We start from the raw sequence: 10,304 nt of genomic DNA on the forward strand, positions 1-10,304 counted from the left end.
TATTTTCAACATCTCAAAAACGATAATTTAGATTATTTTTATAATATATATGTTCAAAAACACTTGATAAAATACAATAATAGTTTAAGAAAAAACAATACTCAGCCCAATAATATTTCACAGAATAATATTAAACTATTGAATGTACTTATTAGAATTAAAGGTATGGAAACCTTTTTAATAATTTATATTATGCATACATTATTTCAAAATAATGTCCTTTCCTATAAATTATTAAGGAATTAACTTCTAATTGATAAATGATGTTATTTAAAATCTTAACTGAAATGTGAAAATATATATTTAACATGTGCTAATAAAAAAATTATAGTTTCATTTTATATTTGATATAATGTTATCTAGTAAATTGGATCACTTGTTAATGTGTTTATTTATTAAACTAAGTAATAAAACATATATTTCAATACTTTAAATATCGATATCAAATATTATATTTTAACTCATTTTTTTATTGAAACTTGTTATATTTTTCAAAAGTAATAATATTTTAACTAATATTTTCATTCAATCGTTTTATAGTTTTTAAAAAAGTAATTGAAGTCCAGTGAAATAAGGGTCAGTTCAAAAATAATGAATGACTTTTTAAAGTGAAACAAAAACGCCAAATTTCTTATTTTTTATATATTATTAGACTACATAAAATACATTTAACTTGTAAGAAGTTATAAAGTTAAAACTATTTGATAATTTAATATTAGATTAAACATGTTTTCTTTTCTTTCTAAAACTAGTATAAAAAATTATCTTTTATTTATAAATTAAATTGTAAAATATATAATATTTACACTTTAAGGAAATAACGTAAAATATCTTTTCCAACAAATAATATGAGAAAGATTATAGTTCAAATTAATATTCAACTTGTAAAATAATAAGATTTTACGATTTTACTTGTAACATAATAAAATTGTTAAGATCATCATCCAAATTGTAAAATTACGTTGATTGTCGTGTTTTATAAATTACCCGCTACATCACTCGTTCACCTTTATAAGTGAATGAATTAAATTCAATAAAATTTAAGCCTAATTAAAAGTTATTACAATTAAATATTCACCTTTTTATCTAACAACATCCAATTAAAAATTAAATAATTAAAGTTCATTTTATTTTATTTTTTTGCCACTAAAACTTATTAATTCGCTGAATAAGGTTTCATGAACTATTTCATAAGTATTGAATCTGCGAAAGAGGAGATTTACTAAACAACACAACATCAATGAAACATAAATTTAATCATATAAAACATTGACATCATGTCAACCAAAACCCTTAAGATAATAAGTAAATGGATCTTCAACTTTATATAATATTTTATTTTCTCGTTTATATCCAACATGGAATTTGGACTCACGCTTAAATTCTTAACAATGAGTTCTTTATTATCCTAATCAAAATTAGGATTTAAACTATTTTTTTATTGAGGAGATGCTTTAAATGATTTTTATGTAATTTAAAGATTAAATATTTTATAATTTAATTTAAGAATAAAACAAATTTTTATAATAATTTAGAGAAAAAATATACGTTTAAATATTTAACAATATAATATTAAACTACAATTAAAGTTAAGTAAACTTTTTTGAATAATTTACATTGATGCAGTTATTAAAAAATCTTGTCCTTTCCTATAAATAATCCAAGAATTACAACAACATCATCACAAACGTCTGGGTTCTAAATTTCATCATCATATAGTGAGATTGTTGTAACTTGAAAGATATGTCGAGAAATTCATTCATGTTAGGATTTTTGTTTGTAATGCTTGCTGTGGAAGCTTGTTATGGTATTCGTTTATCCCTTCATCACTGAATGTTATTTTCTCTCATATCTATTTGTATTAAAAAGATACAATAATCTTTGTAGGTCATTCATTTTCTACGGAAACAAAGACGCGGGAAAGTGATAACATAGTCGTAGTTTCATGTCGAACAAAACAAGACTGTCTTCGCAATATTCGCGCTCTACCTTGCGGTCCATCAGTAGTTTCTTGCTCTGAGGGATATTGTGTTTGTAATCATAAAAACGATAAATCAGGTATTTAAATTTAAATTAATTAAAAAATAATTTGAAACGTTGCTGTATTTTATATGTGGTCGAAACATTATTCATGATTCCAAGAAAAATCACTTACTTTTTATAAATATTTTTCTAAAAAGCATTCAATTCTCTTCACATGCTTGGATATTAGATTTCAAAAAGTACTTGTTTTTGTCATTCTTGCCCCCCAAAAGCTTGTTATTCCGTTCTTTTCCACTTATATTTTGTACATTAAATGCTTTATTTTATTTATTTTTATTAACATTAAAATTATTCAATTTTTGCAGGTTATGAAGGGCGCCAATAAGAGATGCAGAAGTGAATGATTATACTTAATGAATCATTTTAAATAAACGTATTTTAAGGTTGTAAGATTCAAGGACTTTCATAGGATTTTCCTGGCCTGAATAATATTGAGTTCATTCATGGTTGAAATACATAAAAGTGAATAATACAATAACACCGTCGCTTTTTTTTTATATATATATGTGAACGCTCTTAGTTTTATGTAATCAAATAAAGTTATAATTAATATAGAAAAATTCTTATAAAAGATGAATAAATAAAATAAAGAAAAGACTGAAACTTTTAAGCGAAACCACAAATATTTAAAAGGGTTTGTACTATAGAGAGTCCGATGTAATGTGAGTATTAAATTAGTAAATTTAATAATAGACTCAAATTTGAATAACATTTTAGGATTACCTTGAGGTTGTAAGTTTATTGTCTTTCTTCTATATTAAGAATTGTTAAGTAGAGAGTTCTAGATAAGACTTGTAAGAATGAAAATAATAGGATAGAAAGAATCTTGATAGAGTGAAGATAAACACACTCATGACTAAATTGAAGATAACATTCTATCTTAATTTTGAAGTTTATCACTTATTAGAAATCATTGAATGACATAAGATTTAGTTATGTAATATATTTTAGCTTATTTTGAAAGTACATGTGATAGGTTAATGTTTGAGTGCTTTATATGATTTTGGAGTAATACACTCTTTTATGTCAAATTTGAGCACGAGACTAAAACGACTAAAATTTATCAACTCATCTGTTTTTAAAAAAGAATTGTATTCTTCCATTTATATTATAAGATTGATAAGTGTATTTCTGCGGATAGTATGATACCATTTAGACCTAAATTAGATCAAATTCAAACTCTAACCTAAATAATTTTTTTAAACATTGAAAATAATATTTTTTTCATCTTTTTTGTTTTAATTTTAACAATTTAAAAAAGAATATTTTCAGTACATTTAAAATTTTAGGCCCATAAGCTGGTAATTACAAATTATAATACATAATTAAAATTTGAGAAAAAAAATAAAAGCATCATTTTAAGAAAAGAATTATATCGGGATAACCTTTATATCCTGAAATTTAAACCCAACTACATTAACCCATCCAATAACATTAGAATCAAGGTTGCGATTTATGTCCAGCCCTATCTAAATTCAAAATTTTCAAGATATAATTTTGTTATTAAAATAGTTATATTTTTTTTTTATTCTTATAAATTTTGTATTACCCATAAACTTTTTCATTTTTCGGTCTCTGTTACTTCATTTTAGTCCTTGTGATTTTTTATTTGTCTTTGTAATGTTCAATTCATTTTGAATTAAAGAGATCAGAGTTTAGGAAAGAAAGCTATGGCATAAATACAAAAGCATGGTCATATTTCACGAAGAGAAATGTATGTAAACTAATTAATTCTAATAGTTGTTTTAGCCAAGCGTATTTACTTCGTAAAAAAGTGACAGTCATGAAGAATGGACATTTGAAAATTTAACATATTAAACATTTAGCCACGCATCTGATTCTTTTCTTCTCTTCTGAATAAATCCTACTCCCAAAAGCTTGAAACAATTACATTACAGTTCTATATGATCACGAAGCAATTCATAAATACACGGCATACTCCAATGTTAAAACTTGACATGTTCATGTGAAGTGAAAATTTTACGTTGACGTGTCTTTAAAGCAATTTAGCAAGTGATGTACATAAATTGTGTTTCTTAAAGTAACAATACAATCTCACTATAATGTTGTGCCCCCGCCATCCGACATTAGAGATGCAGCAGCTGCAGCAGCAGTAGGTACAACACCGGTTGAAATGCCTGGTTTGGACAGGTGGAGAAGCCTGCGAAATTCACACCAAAGAGTTACATATATCAATGATCTATGTGAAGCTGCAAAGCTCCGATACGCAAAAAAAAAATGGCGTTTTCGCGTCGCATCTGAAGCGCATGGCGGATACGAATACATGACAGAGGCGTGTATGGCTGATAGGTTTCTTGGTGACAAGAAACCAAGACTCTCCTCTGTTTTGATGACAGAACAAACAACATACACTTACAGCAGAAAGACCTGGTATTGTTATGTGGGTATTACAGAAAATGTTCAAAAGCATCCAAGGGAACAATCTCCCTTCTCACAGGTACAAACCTATCCACTACAAAGATACAAAATAACGTGTCTGTCCCAGACACCCGCTCCCCCTTAAAAAGGCAAACCTTCTAAGGAAACTCCAACTGCCTAATCATTTCCCCCAAACCCTCCTTAACAGTTATTCTTTGTTATTTTTTCCCTTCCTTTTCTCACGTAAACTTTCATAGTTCTATCAATGACACTGTCCGATATAGACTGTTGGGCCAGACTCGGCCATGCTCTCGGACACGCCGGAGATGACGCAGTCTATTCCTTGACATGCTGGAGAGATCATCCAGGACACGCGTAGCAAGTTTAATAAAAAAAGAATAAGGAAATCAGAAACAAAATGGAGTACCACTTGACTGAGAGCTTTGCAAGCGGGGTCCCACTCTTGTCCTATATTTTTTTCAATTTACCCATATCCCCGTATTTGTGCTTCATAGATGTGAAGGAAGATAATAAATGTATGGTATTATTCTGCAGACTCTCAAGGTTGAAAAACCACTTAAATGGATAACCGTTAACTAATTCTAATATGATGGTACGACCTTAGACAATCAGGACCTAAAAATATCAACCAAGCATGAAAAGTTACTAAAATTAACAATGCAGTAAGTCTGCTAGTTACTAGTAGCAGCTCCAGCCTCTTGGTGTGTAAAATATTTGCAATTGGTATAGAAAATTGGGCAATTGAGAAAAGAGATTCTTACGGTGCAAGGTATTCACAGAAGGATGATACAGCAGCAGCAACTTCAGTGTAGGTTTCAGCAACTGCAGGTGCTGTTACTTCGACCATTTGTATACCAGGTGTTACTGGCACCGCCTCGTCAGTTGCATGCAACTTCAGCATTTTATTGATTGATGAAACTGTTACAGTGATTTGTGCACCCCGGTAGAAATTGAAGGAAAATCCCACCCTCAGAAGCTCATGATCTAATTTGTAACCCAGTGTATAAAACAAACGAAGAACATTTTTGCTTGTTTTGCTTTCCACCATTGACCTAACCAGAACAGAAATTTGCTCTGCACCTGCACCCCTCATTGCACCACCTACATGTCTAACAGTCCTGAACAAGCCATCAATAAATCACATATTAAATAGGTACTTGATTATGAAAAATAAAATCTAACAAAGTTTTGAAAGTAAAGATATATGGTTTACCACGAAGGTTCAGCTTGCTCTAGGTCACACAGGAGTCGAACTTCTGAGGTTACACTGCCTAAAAACAAAGCCCATAAAATCATGATTAATGGAAAAAAGATCAAAATATGCTATACTAAAAAACTGGATATATACACAAATAATTGAAAAGTACACAAAAATATTGAGGGAATCATATAAAAAGTTGAAAATATTTCATCTCTATTCGTGAAGATACAATACAGAGAAAACCTCATCTTGGATAAGCATAAATTTCTCCAAAGAACAGAGTAAAACAACACCATGAAATCTAAAACTGAAGCCAGTACAAAAGAGCATCATGGGTCAAAAAAGGAGCAAGAAGCATGCCATTTAGATGGTAGTCCAGTGCAAATGCTTAAGGGTGCACTTGATGCACACTAAAAAACAGTTCATGAGAAACAACTCAGTTAAAGCAAAGTCAAATCCAAGTGTTCTGCTTTGTCTGCTATTAAGTGGCCAATACAACATAAGCAGTTCCAGACACGGAGTAAGAGTCCATGCTTGGTACAAGATTGATTGGGCTTGATGATTGTTCTCCTTCATGAGGTTTAGCCAAATTGAGGCCTTCTTTTAAAATATTTTTGGAAATTTGTATAGTTCTTCATTTGTTAGCAAATCGAAAGCACTCTAAATGAAATTATCACTGCATATACTGAAACAAACATTTAATAGAGATTACACATTATGTGGTTGTAGACAGCACTAAAAAATATTAAGTCGTTCCATTTTACAATGGCCAGAAGCTAATCATATATGGTATTCTGGATTATTCATTGCAGACTTCCAAAGTATTCTAGGTATTTCTTCATAATTTGAAGTAATTTTCCAAAATTGCATTTGGAGAAGGCTTAGGAGGGAGTAAATTGGGAAAGGTTCTGGTGGAGCTGGGTGAAGGATGGTGCTTTTATGTTGCTGTTACGAAATAGAATTCTCTCTATTCTCAGAACTATTCATCTCATATGCACTTTTAACCGCTCAGGGGCTTGCTTCTTAGACATATAGCAATTGAAGGCTTTCTTGTAAGGACATACATATCCCTGTCTTCTAATGCAAGTTATTTCGTGCTAGTTTTCCCAGGATATTATTTCCCTCTTAGTAATAAATATACTTTCATAACAATAAAAAATGAAAATATTGGCCAAAAAATATCAAATTATTGAAATAAAACACTCACCCAGATGGGGACCACTCTTGAGACATATTTCATGTATCCTCAATCGTTCTCTCTGAACACCACATAGTCCTTGAAGAAGAATCTCCAAAGCCTCAACATGCTGTGAAGAATAATAAAATATTAAAAGCCAAGGTTGTCATAGACAGTCTTTCAACATGAAAGTTTCCTTCTGGAAAAATCTAATACTAACAGAACATATCTTGATTATCTAAAAGAATAATTATGGATAGAGAACAGAAAGAATGTTTACATTATTATTTCTGTTCAAGAAAAATTGTGATTCTATTGACTTTCATCAAATAATGAGTGCAAAAGTGGGTTCATGTTTGACAAATAATCATTTGTTTTTTCCCAAGTTGTCTGTGACAAATACGAGTGATTATTTCTTCCAATTAAGAAAGAAAAACAGAGTTAGAATGGTTTCCATGAGACAACCTGTCTTTCAAGTGTAGATTCAAATAAATAATTATAATAAAGTAGGACAATATACCATCATGCATACCCAAGCTATTAGAAAATAGTGTTACTTTCTATAACAACAATAGCTTCTTCACACACAGGGGATCAACTTATTTTAGAAAATATAGATTCACAGGAAAATATAGATTTGTGCGTACAATGAGAATACTCAGTGTCAACATATTATTGTAAACAGATATCAGAATTTTTTTGAACATTTTAGTAGAAGTGAAAATGATCAGTTTGGAATTTTAATATTTGAAAACTTTGTGAGAACAATGGTCTTATTCTCATATAATAAGCTTATTGTATTCAATTATTAGAGTGATATTTGAATACTGATGAAATAATCAAACACCTTTTCTCATTGCAAGCAACTGTTGAAAGATAATCTTTTTATTATGTGATTGAAAACTGATTCTATAGAGCTTGGAACAGGTCATTAATTGCATCTCACTATGATATATTCAGACAATTTGAACAATTGATTCTGTACATCAAATTCTCAAAAAGATGACAGCTTAAAAGAAGTTTCAATTTTTAAATGATTAACCCTTTATCAACCATGATAGAAATGCATAGACAAAAGTAGAGCTGTCAAAACGGATAACCCGGCTCGATCCGGTCCGGCTCACCACGGGTTAGTCACTTAGTGAGTCAACCCAACCCGGCTCACTTATTAGCGAGCTGAAAAAATTTGAATCCAGCCCGACCCGCCACGAGTTGGTAGGTTAAACAGGTTGACTCATTGACTCATTTAATTATATATTTTTTTTAAAATAAAAAAATTACAATTTTTTAATTCAAATCTAAATAAATGTCACACTAAAATGATGTTACACTCCAAAGACAATTCAAAATAAAAAAAAGTATCACAGAATCCAAACTTAATCCAAAAACATGTACAAAAGGCGAACAAATAAGTTTTTAATAATGATAATTTTTGTATCACTTATCCAATTATAATATTAGAATTTTGAATAGATAAATCTATAATATTTGTCTCTCTTGAAACATCTTCTTTATCACCATCTACAATATAATAAAAAAATGATACTCATAATATTGAAACACAAAATAATAAGTAATTAAATTAAATTAGATGGGTTGGTGAGCCTAAAAAAAAATTACATTTTTTTCAAACCCAAGCCGGTTCAAACCCGTGGTGAGCCGGGTTGTCTCGCGGGTTACAACCCATTTTGACAGCAATAAGCAAAAGGTAATTAAGGTTTGGTGAATATAAACAGTAGAATTTTTTTAGTTAAACCTTTAACTCATATTTTAAATAATTTAGAAGTTAAGGACACAATGAATTTCCAGATTTTCCACAGTGAATTTCTCATTCACATAAACACACAAGCATTCTAGAGATAACTTTAACCATGCAGATAATGTTGACTTTAACCCTACGAAAGTGACTCTTTTGACCGATAAATCATTCTTGTGATTATTTAGTAACTAAATTTGTTTAGCCTTTGCACTTAACTTTTTTCCTTTGTATTTTTTATTTGAGAAAGGTAGTGGCTACTCAATCCTTTTCCTGACTGTCTGGTGCCTTGAGCATTCCGTTAATTTATCATTATCCTACCTTGGTGGCAGAATTCAACACTAAATACATGCAACACACCAGCGATCAAGATCAGGATTCTAAAAATGGAGATTGTCATTAACATGAAACAGACTTATAATAACTCACATCAAGAGACCATGGCTAAACCAGATAAATTCAATTCAACAATACTTCCCCATACTCAAAAAAAAAAAGCCAGTTCCAATTAACAATTCAAATAAAACATAAACTGACCTGTGTCTCTATAATTCCCTGAACCACACATTCCATATTCGCTAAGCTCACCTGCATTATTACACAAAAGATATGCGTATTATGGAAGTCAAAATTGCCTTTCAAAACGAAAGATCTTACGTTTTGTGCATACTGTGAAGCAAAAGATCACAGACAAGTGTTTTGTGCACTTACATGTATCTATTTTGTAATTTTGATTTTAGTTTTACTGGAACACTGTAATAACGAAGAGTGAAGAATGAAAGGAAAGCAGCGAAAACCTAAAACTCAAATCATAAAAACTTTGAAAACTAATGCACATAAAGAAACAAATGGGGAATAAGAGGTTAATTGACCTGCTTAGTTTCTACTGAGATGAAAACGATGAAAATCTAAGTCCTCTTAGGTGTTGTCAATTGTCAAAACGCTGATCGAGGTTCTTCAATCTTCAGAAATAGCAATCTCTGCTTTTACAAGTAAAAGGGGAAAATCAGAAGAAAGCGAAGGAAAGAAACGATGAAACATTTCACTCCTTGAGCACCGCGAGTTTATGAATTTCTCAGCACTATGATACGACGTCGTAGAATGTCCTTTTCTTAAATCCAACATTTTTTTTGTTGTTTTTCCTCGGACAAATTCAATTTTTGTTTCTAAATTTTTTTTAAATAAATTAGTTTTAAAACAACAGATTTTCTCTTTGTAACGGAGGATCTCATTTTTGCCGTGCTGAGTTAATTAAGGTTTTTAAAACATTATAAAGTGAGTTATTGTCTCTCTTTATTATCCTTAAACAAATAGTTAAGCTAAAGTGTCTAATGGAGAGATTAAAAAGATCATTGAGAAAAATGTGTTATCATCTAGAAATGATTGGTGTGCTTAGGTCTTTGTAACCGAGGATCTCATTTTTGTCGGAGTTAATTAAGGTTTTTAAAACATTATAAATTGAATCATTGTCTGTCCTTATTATCTTTAGACAAATAGTTAAGCTAAAGTGCTTAATAGGAAGATTAAAAGGATCATTGAGAAAAATGTGTCATCATCTAGAAATGATTGGTTTGTGAAATTAGATGACGTTTTGTGGGTTTACCGAACTGCTGTCATGGAGACTTCTATAGGGTTAACTCTTTTTCAGTTAGTTTATGGGAAATCATGTCATCTACAAGATAAATATATTTTAAATCAGATGGTAAAGGCTTAACTCCAAAGTGGGT

At 30.2% G+C, this 10,304-nt stretch overlaps 1 protein-coding gene across 3 annotated transcripts; it reads right to left on the minus strand.

Annotated features, from left to right (window-relative positions):
• Nucleotides 1-3,949: 3,949 nt before the first annotated feature.
• LOC108335109 (mediator of RNA polymerase II transcription subunit 18) lies at nucleotides 3,950-9,654 on the minus strand. 3 transcript variants are annotated; one of them, XM_052869917.1, is made up of 7 exons: nucleotides 9,450-9,654; nucleotides 9,289-9,330; nucleotides 9,115-9,165; nucleotides 6,852-6,951; nucleotides 5,657-5,714; nucleotides 5,205-5,561; nucleotides 3,950-4,204 (listed from the first exon to the last, which is right to left on the minus strand). In XM_052869917.1, exons 3-7 carry the CDS (start codon nucleotides 9,148-9,150, stop codon nucleotides 4,102-4,104), a joined length of 654 nt encoding a protein of 217 aa, XP_052725877.1. In that variant the 5' UTR covers nucleotides 9,151-9,165; nucleotides 9,289-9,330; nucleotides 9,450-9,654; the 3' UTR covers nucleotides 3,950-4,101. The 3 variants fall into 3 exon arrangements, with proteins under 3 accessions (XP_052725877.1, XP_052725878.1, XP_017426538.1); XM_052869918.1 differs by having other exon boundaries at nucleotides 9,289-9,374; XM_017571049.2 differs by lacking the exon at nucleotides 9,289-9,330.
• Nucleotides 9,655-10,304: the final 650 nt, after the last annotated feature.

Source organism: Vigna angularis, chromosome 10 (assembly GCF_016808095.1).
Source record: "Vigna angularis cultivar LongXiaoDou No.4 chromosome 10, ASM1680809v1, whole genome shotgun sequence".
Classification (NCBI taxonomy): domain Eukaryota; kingdom Viridiplantae; phylum Streptophyta; class Magnoliopsida; order Fabales; family Fabaceae; genus Vigna; species Vigna angularis.

What these genes read in the sequence shown, in the direction of transcription:
- LOC108335109 (XM_017571049.2), bottom strand. Translation starts at nt 9,150, where the DNA reads ATGGAATGTGTGGTTCAGGGAATTATAGAGACACAG. An exon ending in AGGGAATTATAGAGACACAG is followed by an intron (nt 6,952 to 9,114) that starts GTCAGTTTATGT and finishes TATTCTTCACAG; the next exon opens with CATGTTGAGGCTTTGGAGAT. An exon ending in CAAGAGTGGTCCCCATCTGG is followed by an intron (nt 5,715 to 6,851) that starts GTGAGTGTTTTA and finishes CTTTGTTTTTAG; the next exon opens with GCAGTGTAACCTCAGAAGTT.